This window comes from Coregonus lavaretus, assembly GCF_964263955.1.
Source record: "Coregonus lavaretus genome assembly, chromosome: 12".
Classification (NCBI taxonomy): domain Eukaryota; kingdom Metazoa; phylum Chordata; class Actinopteri; order Salmoniformes; family Salmonidae; genus Coregonus; species Coregonus lavaretus.
In genome coordinates this window covers 37,834,793-37,858,584 of record NC_139999.1, presented here as the reverse complement: position 1 = coordinate 37,858,584, position 23,792 = coordinate 37,834,793, and the positions used below count along the sequence as shown (strand labels likewise).

Here is a 23,792-nt window from a genome sequence, read left to right as displayed (position 1 = left end):
GAGCATAAGTGTCAAATGTACGATAAGGCTGAAGAATCCTGCGTCATTCGAATGCTCCAGTAATTCTAGAACGAATAGAAAAGCACTAGGTCCAAACAGTCATATTCCCACTATCCCCGCACTATCACCACCACCATCATCACCGCCCCTGCTCCGTCAAGTTGTTTGTTCCTTCCCGTTCAAAGCTAACATGACTGTATTTGTGATGTCACCTGCCTCAAATCCATGTGAGTCTGCCCCCCCCCCCCCCCCCCCCCCCCCCCCCCCCCCCAAGCATCATAATGAGAGAGCAGACGAAATATAGCGAGATATAGCTGCCAACTTGGTGGCTCGTTGAGGAGTTCTGCTGTGTACTTTTGCATCGCTGCTCTGAATGTGAAAGACCCAGGTTGTATCCCTAATAGCACCCTACTACTTTTGACCAGGGCCCATTTGGGTAGTGCACTATATCAGATATATAATGCCATTTGACACATCCCAAACACAAATGACTGATCACTGTGACAACTATGGCAACATAATAAGCTTCATGTTCCAAAAAAGAAATACATCATCTTTTCAAACTATAAAAACTACATAAATACACAAAGAGACAATATCAAATGTATTATTTGAAGTTAATTGGCCAAATGTATTAATAAATTCAGCTCTACATTCAACAGAGAATCATGACAGACATTTTACCTACATAGCGTCCGTGTCGGATGAAAACCTCTTATCTCCAAAACAATAAACAGCCATACTTTACCATTAACGAACATACAATTAAGAAACTTCAGAAGCTATTTTGATAACATTTTCTTGGCTCTAGAGTCGTGAAATGTTCAGAGTACATTGAGGGGAGATACTGCTTTCAATGCATGCAAAATAAGAAAATTGGCAAAAATTGAATATTTATTTATATACACTGCCTTTGGAAAGTATTCAGACCCCTTGACTTTTTCCACATTTTGTTACGTTACAGCCTTATTCTAAAATTGAGTAAATTGTTTCCCCCCCCTCATCAATCTACACACAATACCCCATCATTTTCTGCTAATTTATTAAAAATAAAAAACGGAAATATCACAGAGCGACTTACAAAAAACAGTACTAGTAATAACGAGATAACTGAGACAAATCCCATGATGTAGCCTACCGTATGTTGTTACTGCCCTCTAGTGCTATAAGAAAACAGTGGTACTTCATAAGCGGTATATGTAAATTCCTCAGTTTCATAGAAAACCGACTGTATAATCAATACATATACCGATCAATAACACATTTCTTGGGAAAACTGAAGCAAATCTCATAAATGGTCTAGGTGATGTGTTTTAACAACGTTATGGGGGAAACCACTACTCTAGGTGATGCAGAAACAATGTTATGGGGAATAGGGTTTTAGATTATGTGTGTGGAGATGTTATGGGGGAACCAGTGTTGTAGACGATGTGTATGTGTGGAGGTGGTGCAGGGAAGCAGTGTTCTACGTCAGTGGTTCCCAATCTTTTTCGGTTACTGTAACGCCAACAGTGTTTTGCTCTGCCCGGAGTACCCCTCATGTGCATTTTACCAGTAAGCCTATGGTCTCATGGGTCTTCTCAAGTACCCCCTGTGGATAGGTCAAGTATCCCCAGGGGTCCTAGTACCACTGGTTGGGAACTAATGTTCTAGGTGATGTGTGTGTGGAGGTGGCACATGAAGTCCCCCCTGGTGGTGGTGTGGCCGGGGAACACAGCATTGCAGAAGTCACACACCTGAGACTGCAGCGCCACCTCTGACATCAGCATCATCCCCCCGGTCTGGCTCAGAAACTCACTGTCCAGGAAGGAGCCACACGCCGAGGGCATCTGAGCAGCAGGGGGAGTGGAGAGAGGTTTGAGGGGAGGCACAGGGACGGGGGAGGGAGAGGACAAACAGATGCTTAATGACATGACTAGTAAAAAATTTAAAAAATACAATTAATTCAAGGGGAGAAACCTACCCTGAACATTTGTCGGGTCTTATCATCACCCCGAAATCGACCTGCTTGCTTCGAGTCCCCAGAGACACTGGAGGGTGCCATCTCTACATTACCCCCAGGTAGGTCCAGAGGCCCGAGGGGGGTGGCTTTGAGGACCTCCTTCCTTTCTGTCCCTGGATGAGCGAAGTCCAGCCGTAGTCTGCCCAAATCCCCTGCCAGGAGATTAGCGAGTGACCCCACGGCCCCAGATGGGCCTATAATGTCATGGGGTGCAGCAGGGTTGTGTGTTGGGACCATTGATGCCTGGGTGCACTGGACTGGGATTGATGCCATTACGCTGGGGTCTCCGTCAGGAACAGGGGCTCCTCCTAAGGAAGGAACCAGCATTTATAAGTCTGTCAAACATCTTGAATGTCTTGTAAGTCGCTCTGGATAAGAGCGTCTGCTAAATGACTAAAATGTAAATGTAGCCTACTAGATTAATTGATATTGTATACAGTACCAGTCAAAAGTTTGGACACACCCACTCATTCAAGGATTTTTCTTTATTTTTACTATTTTCTGCATTGTAGAATAATAGTGAAGACATCAAAACTATGAAATAACACATATGGAATCAGGTAGTAACCAAAAACAGTGTTAAACAAATCAAAATATATTTTATATTTGAGATTCTTCAAATAGCCACCCTTTGCCTTGATGACAGCTTTGCACACTCTTGGCATTCTCTCAACCAGCTTCATGGAATGCATTTCAATTAACAGGTGTACCTTGTTAAAAGTTAATTTGTGGAATTTATTTCCTTCTCAATGTGTTTGAGCCAAATCAGTTATGTTGTGACAAGGTAGGGTTGGTATACAGAAGATAGCCCTGTTTAGTAAAAGACCAAGTCCATATTATGGCAAGAACAGCTCAAATAAGCAAAGAGAAACGACAGTCCATCATTACTTTAAGACATGAAGGTCTTTCGGCACTCATCGTAACACAATGATAAGAACCTGCAGAAGAGACATGGCATGAGAAGTATATAACTTTTGGTAATATAACAAGGAGATGGGAGTGACCTTGCTGTGTCCTCAGTGTCTCTGTGAGTTGCTTGAGTAAAGAAGCCTGCTTCAGACACAGCAAGCGCAGTTGGAGGAACTCCCTGTACAGCTCTGTGTACGCCTCCTCCATCTCAGGAGCACAGGGATCTTTACAAAGCCATCTGAAAAGAGACCCGTACATTACAATGTACATGAAAAATTATGCTCCAGTCCGAAAAATAAAATGTTGAGGATGGTCTTCTGCTCCTGTCATTGTAACATGCTATAGCTTTGTAAAGCTATAGCATGTTATGCTATTGTCAGCAATGATTTATGTCTAGTTTCCCTCCCTCAAATTGAGTCTAAAGAAGGAAGTGATAAGAAAAAGGGAACCAAGTCGATGGGAGAGAATGGAGCCCTATCATACAAAACACATCTGTGGAGTTTCTTTATGCGCAAAGTCAAATACATAGACATTAGTGAACACTTTTAATAATACCTGGCTCTAAATGTCTTTCAAACACCTTTGTTTTCAGACATAATTTGTCTTTTTCAAGAGGCATATTCTATTCGATTTGTGACAAGAATTGTAAACTGTACATGCACTCTAACTTTCTACAAGGAACTCAAACACTTCATATAAAACAGAAAGCACTACTAACACATTCATAACACACCAGGAAAACACAGGCAATGTCATTACATGTGCATGTCTTGTACAGGCTTTCTATATGTTTAAAGTTCCATACATGTTGAAGTGTATAGGACTTTGTGATGATCTATTAAGAGTTGTATTTGGAAACCTGCATATGCTATGTTCTGTCATTACATTTAAAATGGCCAACTGTAATTGTTGAAAACAAGCACATGTTCTCCTACCTTCAGACGTTTTCACTGATTGAATCTACTGTACACGAAGTTGAGATAAGGTCAACTCTGGGCTAATTTTGGTCCAGGCATTTTAAAGACGTGAACACCATGTTGAACACTCTTAAACTTACAAAGGTGAAGATTAATATAACTTACGACCTTGTATGATCTTTCCCAATGACACGACGGGATATCACTTTGAACACGCTTTCATATCTTCCATATATTGAGAAGAGGCAGAGAGGACTAGTCCAACCGTTGATTGTAGCCTACACGACGGGATATCACTTTGAACACGCTTTCATATCTTCCATATATTGAGAAGAGGCAGAGAGGACTTGTCCTACCATTGATTGTAGCCTACCTGTGAAACAAAATTACCGAAACAGGAACTGGAAATGTTGTTCTTACCTAATGCCATTATAACCGGGTCAACTGTTGAACTTTCAATAAGGAGTACAACAGAAAAGTTGAGTTGTTTCCGGGAAAAATTGCTGAGCTTTGGAGCAATACTTAACACTGTTGATCTCTTAGTTCGTGAATCAAGGATTTAAAGTTGACAGATTGATCAGCACAGATGCAGACAAAAGGTTATACATTTCATAGTGTCATATACACATGAAGTAGCACTCAATTTCTTAGGATTTTTTTGGTCCATGATTAGAACCTTTATATAGGTAAAACAAAAAATTAACCTGCATCTTTTGGTTGCAATATGGTTTCCAGTGGTATGCTTTTATGTAAAATAAAATAAGGTATATAATACATATCCTTACAGACTTGTGTTTTGACCGGACAGACCCTTGATCATTTTACAACGCACCATACTTACAAAGTTAAGTAGTTAACTAATGAAGTGACGCTTACAAAATATCCCATTCTATCTCCACTCCACATACAGCCCCACAACAGGACATTTTGGAAAAGTGTGTTTCAAGTTAATTTTACAAGTACAGTGATATGCTTTTCTTGCAAACTCAAAACCCAACGAAGCAATAATCAATAACAATGTATAGCTAGAAAAAAAACACGAGACATAAGAATAAGAAATACGCAATAAAGTAAGTAAGCATACTACATACAGGAAATATTTAAAAAGTCAGTTCAAATACCATATTTACATGTGCAAGGATACTGGAGTGATGGAGGTAGATATGTATAGGGGTAAGGGGAGACTAGGCAAAAGGATAAGATAAATAGAGTAGCAGCAGCTTGTATGTGAGTGGGTGTGCAGGTGTGTAGTCAGTATAAATGTATGTGCATATTATGTGTGAGCAAGAAAATGATGGAGTGTGTGTTTGTGTGTGTGTTGGAGTGAGTGTGTGTGAGTGTATAGGGCACTGAGTTTGCATGGAGACAGTGCAAAGATTGAAATAAAAGGTCAATAAAGATACAAGGCTAACTCAGATAGCTAACAAAATAGCTACACAGGCTATTTATCAGTCATATTGCTTGGGGATAGAAGCTGTTCAAGAGCCTGTTGGTGTCAGACTTGATGCAACGGTTCCTCTTGCTGTGCAGCAGCAGATAAAATAGTCTATTGTGAGAGAGCTTGTGTGTGTACGTACGTGTGATGTCTCATGACTTGTGTGCACAGTGGAATGGATTAAGACATACAGCACAGTAACAGTCAAAGCCATCCATGCACTGACTCATTGATTCTCCACGTTAACATTTACATTTTAGTCATTTAGCAGACGCTCTTATCCAGAGCGACTTACAGTTAGTGAATACATATTTTTTTTTTTATACTGGCCCCCCGTGGGAATCAAACCCACAACCCTGGCGTTGCAAACGCCATGCTCTATCAACTGAGCTACATCCCTGCCGGCCATTCCCTCCCCTACCCTGGACGACGCTGGGCCAATTGTGCGCCGCCCATGAGTCTCCCGGTCGCGGCCGGCGGCGACAGAGCCTGGATTCGAACCAGGATCCGAACCAGGATCTCTAGTGGCACAGTTCGCACTGCAATGCAGTGCCTTAGACCACTGCGCCACTCAGGAGTGTTAACAATTGAACAGTTTGTATAATTCTATCCCTCTCTGTCCAAAGAAAATTAGATTAATGGTTTCTGTTCCATTAGAATTTGTAGTCAGAGCAAATGAATAAATTTAACAAATAGTTTGGTTGCAGCTGCATGCTTTCTTCCTCTGGTCAGGGGCTGGGGTAGTCATGGAGAGCAGGACCATGTTGTGCAGCAGTAGAGAGGTCTCTGATTCTAGAAAGCACAGAGAAGAGGACGCAGCATAAGACAAGAATAATGCATACTATCTGAGATTCATGAGCATGACTGACAAGTGACACAATTGGAAATGAATTAATTAACATCCATGTCAAATTCAATAATTTACATTTTTACAGCTTGCCAGGCCGTAGCCCCAGCTGTGGAAGTATACGGTGTCAGTTATACTTCTAAATATCAATGATGTAGGAGTAGTTATCACTATTAAATAAAAACAATATTAACAAATAAAGTATATTTTCAGGTGTTATTTGTCTGATATTGAGAAATTACATGGCTACATTCTGGTATAGACTACTTCAAAGCATTCAACACCATTGTAACTACCCAAAATAATGTGCTAGTATAATAATGCTCTTTAAATGAATCCCCTAGAAGAGAGAGTGTAATAATTATGTAATTACAGTATAATAACTATTTACCATGTCATTTTGAGTAAATACCACATCAATAGCATAATGCTGTATAAAATGTGCACTATGAAAGTCAGGATGTGTTATGATAAAAACAGTGTACAGAGCCAAATGGCATTGTGAACCAAGCCCTGATAAATATGACATCAAGCAATCCCATGTGAATAAAATAGACCTGGGTTCAAATATAATTTGAAGTCTTTCAAACATTTTAGTGTTTCCTTCAGCCAGCCTTGAGTGCCAGTGGGGCGGGGTTTGCACTTTATCAAATATGCCTGTAAGTAAAACAGGTCAGACCTGTAAGGTGGGTGGACAACTGAAGCCACTGGAGGAGCCACTCTCGGCACTGGCTAGTGGTGAGGCTGCTGGGATTGAGCCGCCACAGGTAGCAGGCCTGGGGAAGTGGAGAAGTAGTACATCACTTACATTTTACATTTACATTTGAGTCATTTAGCAGACGCTCTTATCCAGAGTGACTTACAGTTAGTGAGTGCAGACATTTTTCATACTTAAGATAAGATGAAGAAATTGCATCATAAAAAAACTCCTTAAAAGGACATAAAAGCCAGTCTTGCTATTCTGTTACGAGAGTTCTGTCTTACCGAAGATTATAATGTATGTTTATTTTTTGTGCATTACCAAACACTGAGCATCAGCTAGAAGTGCCTATGGCTAGCTTTTTAAGAACATGGAGTTACACCTGAGTTGTGAGTTTGCTTCATGCTTGGGCCACACCTACTGAATATACAGTGGGGGAAAAAAGTATTTAGTCAGCCACCAATTGTGCAAGTTCTCCCACTTAAAAAGATGAGAGAGGCCTGTAATTTTCATCATAGATAGGTACACATCAACTATGACAGACAAATTGAGAAAAAAAATACAGAAAATCACATTGTAGGATTTTTTATGAATTTATTTGCAAATTATGGTGGAAAATAAGTATTTGGTCAGACCACTGATAATCTCCCTCGATCTGGGGCTCCACGCAAGATCTCACCCCGTGGGGTCAAAATGATCACAAGAACGGTGAGCAAAAATCCCAGAACCACACGGGGGGACCTAGTGAATGACCTGCAGAGAGCTGGGACCAAAGTAACAAAGCCTACCATCAGTAACACACTACGCCGCCAGGGACTCAAATCCTGCAGTGCCAGACGTGTCCCCCTGCTTAAGCCAGTACATGTCCAGGCCCGTCTGAAGTTTGCTAGAGTTCATTTGGATGATCCAGAAGAGGATTGGGAGAATGTCATATGGTCAGATGAAACCAAAATAGAACTTTTTGGTAAAAACTCAACTCGTCATGTTTGGAGGACAAAGAATGCTGAGTTGCATCCAAAGAACACCATACCTACTGTGAAGCATGGGGGTGGAAACATCATGCTTTGGGGCTGTTTTTCTGCAAAGGGACCAGGACGACTGATCCGTGTAAAGGAAAGAATGAATGGGGCCATGTATCGTGAGATTTTGAGTGAAAACCTCCTTCCATCAGCAAGGGCATTGAAGATGAAACCTGGCTGGGTCTTTCAGCATGACAATGATCCCAAACACACCGCCCGGGCAACGAAGGAGTGGCTTCGTAAGAAGCATTTCAAGGTCCTGGAGTGGCCTAGCCAGTCTCCAGATCTCAACCCCATAGAAAATCTTTGGAGGGAGTTGAAAGTCCGTGTTGCCCAGCGACAGCCCCAAAACATCACTGCTCTTGAGGAGATCTGCATGGAGGAATGGGCCAAAATACCAGCAAGTCTGTGAAAACCTTGTGAAGACTTACAGAAAACGTTTGACCTGTGTCATTGCCAACAAAGGGTATATAACAAAGTATTGAGAAACTTTTGTTATTGACCAAATACTTATGTTCCATCATAATTTGCAAATAAATTCATAAAAAATTCTACAATGTGATTTTCTTGATTTTTTTCCTCATTTTGTCTGTCATAGTTGACGTGTACCTATGATGAAAATTACAGACCTCTCTCATCTTTTTAAGTGGGAGAACTTGCACAATTGGTGGCTGACTAAATACTTTTTTCCCCCACTGTATCTTCTTTAGGAAAACAGCCCTAATGTTGGAAACAAACATCATTATGTTGTCATCCAGAGTCACATTTATTTATTTTCCAAGCTAAAGCACACAATATTTTACATACAGCAGGTTTTTAAAGGACCAAAGAGATTAGTCTGCTTCATGTTCTGTCTATCTCCTCATTTGAATTCCATGCTGTCACAGTCACTAGCCCATTCAAGCTTAACATCCTTGTCATTTATCGCCCTCCAGGTTCCCTTGGGAAGTTCATCAATGAGCTTGACGCCTTGATGAGTTCCTTTCCTGAGGATGGCTCACCCCTCACAGTTCTGGCTGACTTTAACCTCCCTACGTCTGCCTTTGACTAATTTCTCTCTGCCTCCTTCTTTCCACTCCTTTCCTCTTTTGACCTCACCCTCTCACCGTCCCTCCCTACTCACAAGGCAGGCAATACGCTTGACCTCATCTTTACTAGATGCTGTTCTTCTACTAATCTCACTGTAACTCCCCTCCAAGTCTCCGACCACTACTTTTTATCCTTTTCTCTCTCGCTCTCCTCCAACACTACTCACTCTGCCCCTACTCAGTTGGTAATGTGCCGTCGCAACCTTCGCTCTCTCTCTCCCGCTACTCTCTCCTCTTCCATCCTATCATCTCTTCCCTCTGCTAAATCCTTCTCCCTCCGATCTCCTGATTCGGCCTCAACCCTCCTCTCCTCCCTTTCTGCATCTTTTGACTCTCTATGTCCCCTATCCTCCCGGCCGGCTCGGTCCTCCCCTCCTGCTCCGTGGCTTGATGACTCATTGCGTGCTCACAGAAGAGGGCTCCGGGCAGGCGAGCGGAAATGGAGGAAAACTAGACTCACTGCGGACCTGTCATCTTTTCACTCCCTTCTCTCTACATTCTCTTCCTCTGTTTCCGCTGCTAAAGCCACTTTCTACCACTCTGAATTTCAAGCCTCTGCCTCTAACCCTAGGAAGCTCTTTGTCACCTTCTACTCCCTGCTGAATACTCCTCCTCCTATCCCTCCCTCCTCCCTCTCTGTGGATGACTTCGTCAAACATTTTGAAAAGAAGGTAGACGACATCCGATCCTCATTTATTAAGTCAAATGACACCGCTGGTCCTGCTCACACTGCCCTACCCTATGCTTTGACTTCTTTCTCCTCTCTCTCTCCAGATGAAATCTTGCCACTTGTGACGGCCGGCCACCCAATAACCTGCCCGCTTGACCCTATCCCCTCCTCTCTTTTCCAGACCATTTCCGGAGACCTTCTCCCTTACCTCACCTCGCTCATCAACTCATCCTTGACCGCTGGCCATGTCCCTTCCATCTTCAAGAGAGCGAGAGTTGCACCCCTCCTCAAAAAACCTACCCTCGATCCCTCCGATGTCAACAACTACAGACCAGTATCCCTTCATTCTTTTCTCTCCAAATCTCTTGAGCGTGCCGTCTCTAGCCAACTCTCCTGCTATCTCTCTCCGAATGACCTTCTTGATCCAAACCAGTCAGGTTTCAAGACTGGTCATTCAACTGAGACTGCTCTTCTCTGTGTCTTGGAGGCTCTCCGCACTGCTAAAGCTAACTCTCTCTCCTCTGCTCTTATCCTTCTAGACCTATCTGCTGCCTTTGATACTGTGGACCATCAGATCCTCCTCTCCACCCTCTCCGAGTTGGGCATCTCCGGCGCTGCTCACTCTTGGATTGCGTCCTACCTGACAGGTCGCTCCTACCAGGTGGCGTGGCGAGAATCTGTCTGCGCACCACGTGCTCTCACCACTGGTGTCCCCCAGGGCTCAGTTCTAGGCCCTCTCCTAGTCACTTGGCTCTGTCATATCCTCACATGGTCTCTCCTATCATTGCTATGCAGACGACACACAATTCATTTTCTCCTTTGCCCCTTCTGATAACCAGGTGGCGAATCGCATCTCTGCATGTCTGGCAGACATATCAGTGTGGATGTCGGATCACCACCTCAAGCTGAACCTCGGCAAGACGGAGCTGCTCTTCCTCCCGGGGAAGGACTGCCCGCTCCATGATCTCGCAATCACGGTTGACAACTCCATTGAGTCCTCCTCCCAGAGTGCAAAGAACCTTGGCGTGACCCTGGACAACACCCTGTCGTTCTCCGCCAACATCAAAGCGGTGACCTGATCCTGCAGGTTCATGCTCTACAACATTCTCAGAGTACGACCCTACCTTACACAGCTAGCGGCACAGGTCCTAAGCCAGGCACTTGTCATCTCCCGTCTGGATTACTGCAACTCGCTGTTGGCTGGGCTCCCTGCCTGTGCCATTAAACCCCTACAACTTATCCAGAACGCTGCAGCCCGTCTGGTGTTCAACCTTCCCAAGTTCTCTCATGTCACCCCGCTCCTCCGCACACTCCACTGGATTCCAGTTGAGGCTCGCATCTACTACAAGACCATGGTGCTTGCCTACGGAACTGCTCTGGCACCCCAATGGTGGAATACCTGGAATAGTATAAAGTAATCCTTCTACCCCCTTCCCCACCCCCCACAAGGCTATCATAAATTGAATGCACCAATTTGTAAGTCGCTCTGGATAAGAGCGTCTGCTAAATGATGTAAATGTAATGTTTTCATTTTTGCCATGAAAAAAATATTGCGATACTGGTATAATCCCGGACCTACTATAAATGGCAGTCTTGAGATGGGATTATATTGGTGGGGAAGCTGACCTCTCTGATCTCTGTGTCAGTGAGCTGGCCCTGTCCTAGTGTGTCCAGAGCCTGATCCAAGTAAAACAGGTCCAGGGCTTTGGCCCTCAGTCGGCGCAAGAGCACGAACCCCGTGAACCAGGGGTTCAGCAAGAGGTGGGAGCACAGCAGCCTCAGAGTGGGAACAAGGGAATTAGAGGAGGACAGGAGAGAGAGGGAGAAGATAGGAAGGGGGTAAGGAAGGGAGGGAGTGTGGGGGAAAAGAGAGAGTAGGAAAGAAAGGGAGGTGGCGAGACAAAGAGAAAGATTGAGAAAGACACCAGTCAGATGAGTTATCCATGTGAATTGAATCCCCAAACAAATCACTAAGTCAAAAAAACATGAAGCAGATGTTTTGGTCTTATGTTTCACACAGACAAAACAAAACAATGTCTATACAGGTATGACCCTTTGACTCTCAACCTCCCAGTCTGCTCTCTCCTTCAAGTTTCAAAGAAAACAGAATTGCATAACAAAACGAAATGCTCTTTACAAGCAGAGGACCGCTCTGTAATATACACCTAAAATCCTTACCATGTGACCCGAAGCCATGCCTGATATTCCCAGTGGTTGTCCGGAGAACATGCACCTCACTGCATTGATGTCTTTCACACTGGGGTGAGCCCCACGCTGCACAACAAACATTTGAATCAACCCTCGCATTCTGCAGACACACCCCAACTGGACCAGGCAGGACAGGTTAAACTGCATTCTCCAGACACACACAAAAATCTTTCATAACAGAAAAGGCCTCAACCAACCCCTGGTGTGGGAAGTCAACACACTATATTATCAGCATGATATGGGTGTGGACCTTTCCCTTTATTCATTAACACACAGTTTCTCACTGAACATCTATGTAATGATAATTAGTAAATGCAGAATTGCAATGCCGGGATCATCCTCAGATGTACGGTAAGAGAACTGTTCTATCAACATGCACTGACAGTCTTTGGCTATTCATTTCAAAATGGTGATGAATCATTACCTATATGTCTAAAACATAATAAATGCATGGCATCTCTCTGAAATGTCACTGTTCAATTAATAAACATGCTCAGAGTTCAAAGGGCTAAGTGAGGAACCTTGCTGATGAGGGTGAGCAGGTGGCTGCGGAGGGTCCACTCTTTTATGTGAGCTATCGACCAGGCCACGCCCTTCAGGATGTTCTCACGGTGTCGGCATCGCTGCTCGTGGTACAGCCTCTGGAAGTCCTGCTGCTGCTGCGGAGTCCACAGGTGATGAATCAGGAGCTGCCGAGGGAACAGGCACCTACCAATGAGAGGAGAGGACACATATCAGATTAGAGGTAAACCATCATTTACCATTCATTCAATAACCCAACAAAACTTGGCATTTTGAAAGCATGCATGACTACCCTACAAATGACTACATTTGCACTCTTTTAAAATCAGTCTCTCTGGTGATTTATATTGTCAATATCAGGCTGGTTGATACAAAACAACTCACATAAGGCTGAAGACCAGAAAAATGACAAAAGGCAGGATACAGATTATCACCAGGTGTTATGGGTTTCTAGGGTATCAAGTGATTATGAATATAAGGATGTACTTAGACATTTTTGATGGGGAGTTCATACAATATATTTAATATGGTAACATGGATAGTTATAACACAAGGACAGAGCTTTGCCTCTACCAACTTCCTAACTCCAGAACAAAGATCCACTCTCTCTATATATACACTCTGTTACAAGTCTCTCCACGAACATCTGGTAATTATCATGGGGTAAGGGAAAGCATAGGCCTAATGGACAAAAATGAATGGCAATTTATTGCCATTGGGCAAAAAATATACACAATTGCAAATACCACTCAAATGGACGGTAAATGGGGCAAAACATATTGCAAATGGTATATGGCAAATGCCAGTGTAATAATTCAAAAATCCTAAGGGGGGTGAGCGCACACCACCATCAGAAAGTATATTGCAAATGGACAACAAAGTCAAATCTCAAGGGTGAAATTACCAATTACAGAAAGTGCGTTTTGGACCGTGTTTTGAAAAAAATTCAATTTTGTCTCAATTATACATTACTAAAGACCCGTATGGATATAGATTTGTCTTATTTTATGCGAGAGGTCCTCTTGCTCAGTTGTGCACCGGGGCCTCCCACTCCTCTTTCTATTCTGGTTAGAGCCAGTTTGCGCTGTTCTGTGAAGGGAGTAGTACACAGCGTTGTATGAGATCTTTAGTTTCTTGGCACTTTCTCACATGGAGTAGCCTTAATTTCTCAGAACAAGAATAGACTGACGAGTTTCAGAAGACAGTTCTTTGTTTCTGGCCATTTGGAGCCTACCATCGAACCCACAATTGCTGATTGTGGTGCTCGAGATACTCAACTAGTCTCAAGAAGGCCAGTTTTATTGCTTCTTTAATTAGCACAACAGTTTTCAGCTGTGCTAACATAATTGCAAAAGGGTTTTCTAATGATCAATTAGCCTTTTAAAATGATCAACTTGGATTAGCCAACAACGTGCCATTGGAACACAGGACTGATGGTTGCTGATAATGGGCCTCTGTACGCCTATGTAGATATTCCATTAAAAACCAGCCGTTTACAGCTACAATAGCCATTTACAACATTAACAATGTCTATACTGTATTTCTGATCAATTTGATGTTATTTTAATTGACAAAAAAATTGCTTTTCTTTCGAAAACAAGGACATTTCTAAGTGACCCCAAACTTTTGAATGGTAGTGTACATTGGCAATGGACACTGTCCAATTGCAGTATAACATGTTAAGACTGGCATGTATTATGTGTAATCGACTGTCCAATTAGCAGAGTAATTTATTGCCAATGGAGAAAAAGTATGAGTCAAACAGACATAGTGTTTCCTCTCCTACACTCTTGGGTGTTAATTTCAGCCTGTCCATTTGGTGATGGTAAATCACTGCTTAAATATATTAGAAATGGACAGTGTCCATCATAACATGTTAAGACTGGCAATGTATTATGTGTAATGGACACTGTCCATTAGCAATATATTACAATAGGCATTTACCATCACGAATTGGACATGCTGTTACATTGCTGAAATGCCCAATTGTCTGGCTCGTTGAACTCGGGATGGTCTAGCAGTGATAGTGGTTCCTCTCCCTCGCTCGTTGGTGTTGATTTCAGCCTGTCCATTTGGTGATGGTAAATCATTGCTTAAACATATTGGAAATGGACAGTGTCCATTAGCAATATATTACAATGGGCATTTACCATCACGAATTGGACATGCAGTTAAAGGGTTTAAACTAATAAAGTCCCTACTGAGACACTCTACTGTACAAATACAATTCAAATGTGCTGTCCTTTGATTGTTTATGATGATTTTAAGCAATGAGATGGCTGACTTGATTGCTGTCCAATTGCAATATGTTACAATGGCATTTGCCATTTGATATATTACAAGTTCATACTTTCCGTTTAGGATATGAAGGGGACCATGTACTCTATTCATATTGATATCTCTTGAGCTACCGGTGACCCTGAACACATGGCAAAAGGCACTTTGCAAATTGCATGCACAGAAGCAAAGTTAGAGCATAACCTGTAATCCAATGTTATCCTAAGGGAACAACTCGGATGGGTCAAACTACATGAACTGCCGAGCGCAGCTCGAAGAACTGTGTGAATTGTCCACCCCAACCTCCCCCCGATGACCCCAGCGTGTCTCTTTGTGACACAGAGGCCGTAATATGTGAAAAGCATGTTGAAATCACTACGAGTCAGGCTTAATTTTTTGCACAGTCGCTACGGTCAGACCGAGCAAGCTACGGTCAAGTGGGTCACCTCGTTGAACTGAGAACAGCCTAGAGACTATAGTGATGCCGTTTGTTTGCCGTTCAGTGATGATTTTATCCTGTCCATTTGGTGATGGTAACTCCCTGTTTAAACAAATGGGTAATGGACACTGTCCATTAGCAATATAACATATGGACAATGCCAATATATTATACTGCAATTGGACAGTCAGCCATCAAGTCAGCCATCAGTCAGTAAGATATCATACTGACACCAAACTCACTTTGTCCAACCCGTTTAGAAGCCAACCATCACATATGTCAGAGCCGGCCCAAAATTCATAGCGCCTTCTGTTAAAACCATTACAAAACGTAAAACACGCAGTTACATTCGAGCTGCGGGTCCAGTTCATTATGTGCAGGCCTAGCTGAGGCGAACCTGAATTCCAGTTTCGGCTTGATAGTTCATTCGGAACCCGAGCAGCGACCTTAATTAGTGCTGAAAATGCACTTATTTCAGCGGTTGCTACGGGGTCCCTGAACGAGCTATCGGGCAGAAACGTGTAGGGTCCATTTCTATGGGCCGAGGCGGTTTCAATGCACCTAGTCTTGTGATTCTGGGACTTTTCTAAATGTCATCATTTTTGTGATGTTAAAAATGAATTAAATATATTGCAAATGGACAAGGCTGTTTCTCGGCCGGAGAACCTCCTAGAGCCACATAACTCACTGTGCAGTACCGACAAACTCTAGAACAGGTTTTTAAAGTTCCAGAGATCTAGGTCTGACGGTTCTTTGATGGTTCGAACGCAGGTAACTATTGCAGGCTCTGTGCGTCTGTAAGCCCCACACTGTGTCACTCCATCTTGGCTGTGTGTGTGAGTTTCTCGGAAGTCTGTTGGGCAGTGTGAGCACTTGTCAGGCTAGAGCATGTCTCTATGGGTGCTGTCTCTGTGTCCTGGGCTTATGGGGTGGTTCTTTGGGTCTCAAAATAATACTTGAAGTACACGGGGCTGTCCATTTGTAATATGAAAATGCACTTAACTTCACAGAAATCAACTAGAGCTCAACACGCCTCAACTGTATCTATAACTTTTTTCTACCCCCAAAAACATTTTTGCATCACGAATTGGACGTTGTACGATTAATCGTAAACTACGATAGCTAAATGGCTGGTTCTATTTTTCCTTACACCGTAGGTTTATGTACTTTGATGTGCAGCAGTAAAATTAGCGCTGTATTACCGTTTTTGACCTTTAATATATAAAAAATAATATAAATTAAAAAATATATATTTTGCATCTTCAAAGTGGTAGGCATGTTGTGTAAATGAAATGATACAACCCCGGCAACAAATCTATTTTAATTCCAGGTTGTAAGGCAACAAAATAGGAAAAATGCGAAGGGGTGTGAATACTTTCGCAAGCCACTGTATTTATATCTCGGAAACCGAGTGTCCTGGAAACTTTATTTTTGTGACTTCCCGGAAGAACGGGCCTTGGCGCTCGACCTGAGGCCGTCGGCCTACCCACGGACGTCTAGTAAGGGGCCGTCCATTTTCCATATGAGTGTAGTCCCGTGTAGCTCAGTTGGTAGAGCATGACGCTTGCAACGCCAGGGTTGTGGGTTCAATTCCCACGGGGGGGCCAGTATGAAAAATGTATGCACTAACTGTAAGTCGCTCTGGATAAGAGCGTCTGCTAAATGACTAAAATGTAAAAAAATGTAAGAATGCTGTTCATATGACTACCCTACAAATGACAAAATGTGCACTCTTTTAAAATCAGTCTCTCTGGTGATTTATATTGTCAATATCAGGCTGGTTGATTCAAAACAACTCACATAAGGGTGAAGACCAGAATAATGGCAAAAGGCGGGATAGAGATTATCACCAGAGGAATGGCTTTGATCAAGTCTTTGTGAAACTGTGGAAAAAAGAGAGAGAAAGAGGTACAGAGAGAGAGCGTTATGTTTGCATATTTTATCAGGTGCTCTGCTGTAGAGTTTGAATAGGGTGGTCATAAACTGGCTCCACAATGTGTCTGCTTCACATAATGTACAGTACCAATCAAATGTTTGGACACACCTACTCATTCAAAGGTTTTTCTTTATTTTTACTATTTTCTACATTGTAGAATAATAGTGAAGACATCAAAACTATGAAATAACACATATGGAATCATGTAGTAACCCAAAAAGTGTTAAACAAATCAACATATATTTTATATTTATGATTCTTCAAAGTAGCCACCCTTTGCCTTGATGACAGCTTTGCAAACTCTTGGCATTCTCTCAACCAGCTTCATGAGGTAGTCACCTGGAATGCATTCCAATTAACAGGTGTGGCTTGTTAAAAGTTAATTTGTGAAATGTATTTCCTTCTTAATGCATTTGAGCCAATCAGTTGTGTTGTGACAAGGTAGGGGTGGTATACAGAAGATATCCCTACATCTCAACATCAACTGTTCAGAGGAGATTGTGTGAATCAGGCCCTCATGGTCGCATTGCTGCAAAGAAACCACTACTAAAGGACACCAATATGAAGAACAGACTTGCTTGGGCCAAGAAACACGAACAATGGACATTAAACCAGTGGAAATCTGTCGTTTGGTCTGAGGAGTCCAAATTTGAGATTTTTGGTTCCATCCGCCGTGTCTTTGTGAGACGCAGAGTAGGTGAACGGATGATCTTTGCATGTGTGGTTCCCACCGTGAAGCATGGAGGAGGTGTGATGGTGCTTTGCTGGTGACACTGTCTGATTTATTTAGAATTGAAGGCACAGTTAACCAGCATGGCTACCACAGCATTCTGCAGCGATACGCCATCCCATCTGGTTTGGGCTTAGTGGGACTATCATTTGTTTTTCAACAGGACAATGACCCAACACACCTCCAGGCTGTGTAAGGGTTATTTGACCAAGAAGGAGAGTGATGGAGTGCTGTATCAGATGATCTGGCCTCCCCAATCACCCGACCTCAACCCAATTGAGATGGTTTGGGATGAGTTGGACCGGAGAGTGAAGGAAAAGCAGCCAACAAGTGCTCAGCATATGTGGGAACTCCTTCAAGATTGTTGGAAAAGCATTCCAGGTGAAGCTGGTTGAGAGAATGCCAAGAGTGTGCAAAGCTGTCATCAAGGCAAAGGGTGGCTACTTTGAAGAACAAATTTTTTTTAAACAATTTTTTGGTTACTACATGATACATTAAATGTGTTATTTCATAGTTTTGATGTCTTCACTATTATTCTACAATGTAGAAAATACTAAAAATAAAGAAAAACCTTGCATGAGTAGGTGTGTCCAAACTTTTTGACTGGTAATGTATGGGTGCATCCCAAATGGCACCCTATTCCCTATTTAGTTCACTACTTTTGACCATACAAAATGTTTGGCTGCCAGGGTGGAAGTGTGACTCACTGACCAGAATGATGGTCTCCATCTCGCGGTAGGGCAGGTCTTTGAGTGAAACATCTTGAGTGAGCATTTTCATCCTTATCTTCCTTGTTTCCCTCACATCGTGTACCATTAGCCAAAATCCTACAACACAAAAACACCTAATTGCAAAACTAGTTAAAATGCTTCATGGTATTGCCTCAAAGAAAGACAACACAAATACACTTAATACAATATAGCGGGATAAGTGCTATCCAAATCCAACAGGAAAATGTTACAGCTGTAGACTGGCTTTGGAGAAGTTGCACCAGGATTTGTAATAGAAAACGTATTTATCGGGGGTGCAAGACCTATTTTTACTTCAGCACCATCTAGCGCCTCCCTGGAGCTGCCCATGAGAAGTAGACAGTTAGGCATTAGAGGGTGTTGTTGTGGTTAGGGGGTACTTACCTTTCACAAAGGTGGTGTAAAGGATGTAGAGGCGGGGGAATCGGTGCTCGAGGAATTTCTCATACCTCTCGTTGGCTCTCTGAAATATGCCTAGTCTGCCCTTAGATGACGAATAGTGCCTGCGGGATAATATGCTGTAGAAGAGAGGGGATATCAGATTCAGCAACACAAAAACATTAGATTTAGCTTGTTTCATTGTATTTTTGTATGTATCTCAGTTAATGTTTTGTAGTTGCATGTGGTAGCTCTTATTGTAACTAGGATCTGTCATGGGCAATTTTGAATGTTTACAGAATAACATGCAGTATTGCTCATGACAGATTATTGTTACAATCGGAGCTAGGAGACAGGGAGAGAGTTTAGGTTGGGACACCACAGAAGCCTTCAGAGTTAATTGAACAGGTTTCTATATAGGCCGAAAACAAATGGAGACAGTTAATCCCAATAACCTCTGGATGCAGCATTTGTGCAATCACTTTTGATAGCCTACTGTGACTTAGCCTACTGTCCCCTAAGCAAGGTAAGAACATGAACACTTTGAATGTGGTGTTATGTTGTGAAACATGATTACTTTGCTGACATATACACTCACCTAACAGTTTATTAGGTACACCGCCCCGTTCATGAAATTTTTGATCACTCCTACAAAGTGAGTCACGTAACTGTGGCTTGCTATATAAAGCAGACAGACAGGCATCGAGGCATCCAGTTACTTTTCGATTGAACGTTTCGAATAGGCAAAACAAGTGACCTAAGCTACTTTGAACGTGGTAAGATCATCAGTGCGGCTTTTCACGCAGGAGTGTCTAGGGTTTACTGAGAATGGTAAAAAAATAAAAATGAAAAAATACAGTCAGCGGCAGTCCTGTGGGTGAAAACAGCTCGTTGAGAGGTCCAAGGAGAATAACAAGAATCGTGCAAGCTAACAGGTGGGCCACAAACATACAAATAACGGCGCAGTACAACAGTGGTGTGCAGAACGGCATCTCAGAACGCACAACTTGTCGATTGTCACGGATGGGCTATTGCAGCAGACGACCACACTAGGTTCCACTCCTATCAGCTAACAACAAGAAGTGACTCCAGTGGGCACGCGATCACCAACACTGGACAATTGAGGAGTGGAAAAACATTGTCTGGTCCGACGAATCCCAGTTCCTGTTGAGTCAGGATTTGGCGTAAGCAGCATCAGTCCATGGACCCATCCTGCCTGGTGTCAACGGTACAGGCTGATGTAGTGGTGTGGGGAATGTTTTCCTGGCACATGTTAGGTCCCTTGATACCAACTGAGCAACGATTGAATGCCACTGCGTATATGCCAAACCCAATAGAGCATCTTTGGGATGAGATGGAATGGGCTGTTCGCAGCATGAATGTCCCGCCATCAAGTCAGCATTGACCAACATCCTGTGGAACGTTTCCGACACCTTGTAGAATCCATGCCCCGAAGAATTCAGACTGTTCTTGAGGCAAAGGGGGATCCGACCCGATACTAAATGGGTGTACCTAATAAACTGGCCGGTGACTGTATGTGATCTTTGTTCTCTCGAGTGCACCCGACCACGACATAAATGGCCTGTATCACAAAATGTTCTGGGATGCAAAGTAACGTTACAGGAAGCAAATGTATTTTCTTTCATTGAAAGGGTTTTAGATTAGAGTAGGCAGCATGCCAATTATACATTTTTTATTTCGTGCTTGCAACATGAGAATGACTGAACCAGTAGTATCTGGACAAAGGAGGAGACGATTAATATGACTAGTCCCCTCTCTAGCCCAGAAAGCTACCATACATTTTCCCACTAGACAGCTCTGTATGCGTTATAATATCAAAATACATTCGTTACACACCAAATATGGAATTTTGCTGAACTGCTTTTGTCGGTCATTCAGTCCTTCTTGGGCTAGTCATCCTCTGAAGCAGTACCTGGACAGAGGAAGAGATTATGAATATGTAGCCTAGGCAGCGGATAGTTAGTGCAGATCTAGCGCCAGCACTATCGGCTGCCTAGGATAATGAATATGACGAGTCCCCTCTCTAGCTCAGAAGCTACCATATATATTTTTGCCATTAGACAGCAAGCACTGCAATCGTTATGTCAAAATACGTTCGTTACTCACCAAATATGGAGTTTCGCTGAGCAACGATCGTAATTTACTGCCGTCCAGCCCGGTATGTACTTCCAATAAAAAGGTCAAAATAAAAATGTACAAGCAACCGAAACATTTATTGTCTGGAAAGAAACTATTGTTTTTGAACAAGTGCACATACGTGAAATCCACTACTGCCACGCGCAGAATAGGTAGATTTGGCGCATGCGCACTTGGTCAAAAACAATTATTTCCAGACAATATATTTTTTCGGTTGCTTGTAAACTTTTATTTAAAACTTTTTTGGAAGTACATACCGGGCTGGACGGCAGTAAATTACGATAGTTGCTCAGCGAAACTCCATATTTGGTGAGTAACGAACGTATTTTGACATAACGCATGCAGTGCTGTCTAATGGCAAAATATATATGGTAGCTTCTGGGCTAGGGATGGGACTCATCATATTCATTTGCCTAGGCAGCCGATAGTGCAGGTCTAGCGCCCATGCACTAACTATCCGCTGCCTAGGCTACATATTCATCGTCTCCTCCTCTGCCCAGATACTGGTTCAGAGGATGACTAGCCCTAGGTGTACCTAATGAATGACCGACAAAGCATTTCGAGTAGGCTACTAGCCATCTTTCAATAATATTCAGATAATGTTCGAGTTATTCAGTACCTTAGACTTGAGTAGGCTAACATTGGGGTGTATGTGGAGACCCATTTGAATGGATAACTGCATCGTATTATCGTTGTTACACAGCATTGGACCTTTCTCTTGTACAGCGCCATGGTGGGATTTGCAGGGTGAGTTAATGAAACTGTTGCCGTGCGTGCAAGTGCAAGAGACCAGGGATCAAATACCACTTCCATTGGCTGGAACGATTACCATAATGTGTGTAATAGTTTATATAGTTGTGTATACTACACTCAGAAATCTTAATAATATTGTAATGACCTGACTAGATCATAAAAGAACAACTGTCCAGACAGAGGATTGAGTTTACGAATGGACGGTTTATTAAACCAACTTTACACAGGCTACTGTTTGGCCGTAGCCCACGCCAAATAAATGAAAGATAACCCACAAGCCAATCGTGACCTTCTCTTGTGAAGCCCAGACGTAAAAAGAGAGAGAACAAAAGCTAAACCTGGTCTTAACTTCCAATGCTCCATCCCCCTGCCCAACCCCCCTCCACGCCACTCCGCCAACCGCCAGGATGCCCGGCATCAGAACATTCCAGGCATTCCCGTGATTGGCAGATAGCAGGTTGATTGACATGTCGGACCCCGCGAACACTGGGTACTGGTAGGTACAACACAACCATCTACTAGCCTAACACATAACACACAGCTGTCTGTGCGGGTCGCTACACAGCCCCCCCACCACAAAGTCCCTCGTCCCCGAGGGAACAAACAAAGTCTCTGAAGCGACCCGGAGGTCTCCTTTGCCTGCGTGGCTGTGATGGCCGCAGAGTGCCCCTCTGGGAACCAGGGGATGAAGGCAAGGACATGGGGGACAAGGAAGCGGGAACGGGTAATACAGTCTGTGGCTCTGGGGAACCACGCGGTGACACAGGGGGAGTGGGCTGTCTGGAGCCTTGTCTGCGGCACCTGGGGGTGGGTGCCTGGAGAATGTCATTGCCAGAGAGGGGAATTGTGGGGGTTCCTGGGGTTTGGGGAGAAGAGGCCCCTCTATATGGGGCTAACCTGTCCCGGTGCAGTGTCACCTTTCTCCCCCTGGGAGGAAGCTGCACCCGGTAAACAACCTCCCCTACCCTCTCCAGGACACTGCAGGGTCCCACCCAGTGACTGTCCAACTTGGGGCATCTGCCTTTTTTCCTTAGCGGGCTGTAGACCCAGACCAGCTCCCCAGCCACAAAGTGCCTTCCCCGGGTGTGCACGTCATAGTTCCTCTTCTGCCTCACACCTGCATTCAGCAGCTGCTCTCTGGCGAAGGTGTGGGCTGTCTCCAGGCGGTCCTGGAGTCTCCGGGCATACTCCGGCCCCGGGGAAACATGAGGGCTATCCAGGGGCCGACCAAACGCCATCTCCGCAGGGGTACGGATCTCTCTCCCCAGCATGAGGAGGGCAGGCGTGCAGGAGGTGGAGTCTTGGACAGCGGAGCGGCATGCCATGAGGACCATAGGCAGGTGCTTGTCCCAGTCACGCTGGTGTTTGGAAGAGACGATGGCCAGCTGCTGTCCAAGCGTTTTGTTGAAGCGCTCCACAAGGCCATCACTTTGAGGATGGAGAGGAGTAGTGCGGGTCTTGTTCATACCCAGCCTCTCACACATGGTGGCGAACACACGGGACTCAAAGTTTCTGCCTTGGTCGCTGTGGATGGACTCTGCAGCTCCAAACCTGCTGAACATCCCCGCTGTCAGGGCGTCGACGATGGTCTCTGCCTCCTGGTCAGGCAGAGCATAGGCCTCGGGCCACTTTGTGAAATAGTCCATGGCCGTGAGCACCCAGCGGTTTCCACTGTCTGTGGTGGGGAACGGCCCAACTACATCCACTCCCACCCTCTCCATGGGAGCCCCCACTGGGAACTGTTGGAGCTGAGCATGAGAGCGGCCTGGGGGGGCCCTTTCTCGCTGTGCAGTTGTCACAGCGGCGGCAAAAGACTTCCACATCCCTCTTGTGCTGCCCCCAGTAAAAGCCCTGACGGAGGCGGCGCAGTGTTTTTGTGACCCCAAAGTGTCCAGTCCCCACCCCCCCATGAGTACTCTGGAGCACAGCCTCCCGCAATGCTTTTGGGACCACCACCTGCCACCTCTCCTCCCCCGTAGCTGACTCCTTCCATGCCCGCTGTAACACGCCATCAGCCAGCCGCAGTCGCTCAAACTTTGACCACAACCCTTTGGTC

General features: G+C 44.0%; 2 protein-coding genes across 5 annotated transcripts; both read right to left on the bottom strand.

Moving 5' to 3' along the window:
• Nucleotides 1–591: 591 nt before the first annotated feature.
• On the bottom strand, nucleotides 592–4,226 carry LOC311137956 (uncharacterized protein). 3 transcript variants are annotated; one of them, XM_084172587.1, is made up of 4 exons: nucleotides 3,997–4,226; nucleotides 3,007–3,149; nucleotides 1,964–2,310; nucleotides 592–1,829 (listed from the first exon to the last, which is right to left on the bottom strand). In XM_084172587.1, the coding sequence occupies exons 2-4, from the start codon at nucleotides 3,116–3,118 to the stop codon at nucleotides 1,650–1,652; spliced, it is 639 nt and encodes a 212-aa protein (XP_084028713.1). In that variant the 5' UTR covers nucleotides 3,119–3,149; nucleotides 3,997–4,226; the 3' UTR covers nucleotides 592–1,649. The 3 variants fall into 3 exon arrangements, with proteins under 3 accessions (XP_084028713.1, XP_084028712.1, XP_084028711.1); XM_084172586.1 differs by having other exon boundaries at nucleotides 3,994–4,210; XM_084172585.1 differs by having other exon boundaries at nucleotides 3,007–4,226.
• Nucleotides 4,227–4,478: 252 nt separating this feature from the next.
• On the bottom strand, nucleotides 4,479–21,148 carry LOC311138046 (LETM1 domain-containing protein 1-like). Of its 2 annotated transcripts, XM_084172693.1 has the most exons (9): nucleotides 20,954–21,086; nucleotides 20,684–20,759; nucleotides 18,833–18,966; nucleotides 18,411–18,526; nucleotides 16,834–16,916; nucleotides 12,317–12,503; nucleotides 11,766–11,861; nucleotides 6,790–6,886; nucleotides 4,479–6,055 (listed from the first exon to the last, which is right to left on the bottom strand). In XM_084172693.1, the coding sequence occupies exons 2-9, from the start codon at nucleotides 20,719–20,721 to the stop codon at nucleotides 5,949–5,951; spliced, it is 858 nt and encodes a 285-aa protein (XP_084028819.1). In that variant the 5' UTR covers nucleotides 20,722–20,759; nucleotides 20,954–21,086; the 3' UTR covers nucleotides 4,479–5,948. The 2 variants fall into 2 exon arrangements, with proteins under 2 accessions (XP_084028819.1, XP_084028820.1); XM_084172694.1 differs by lacking the exon at nucleotides 11,766–11,861 and having other exon boundaries at nucleotides 4,552–6,055; nucleotides 20,954–21,148.
• Between the last annotated feature and the right edge of the window lie 2,644 nt (nucleotides 21,149–23,792).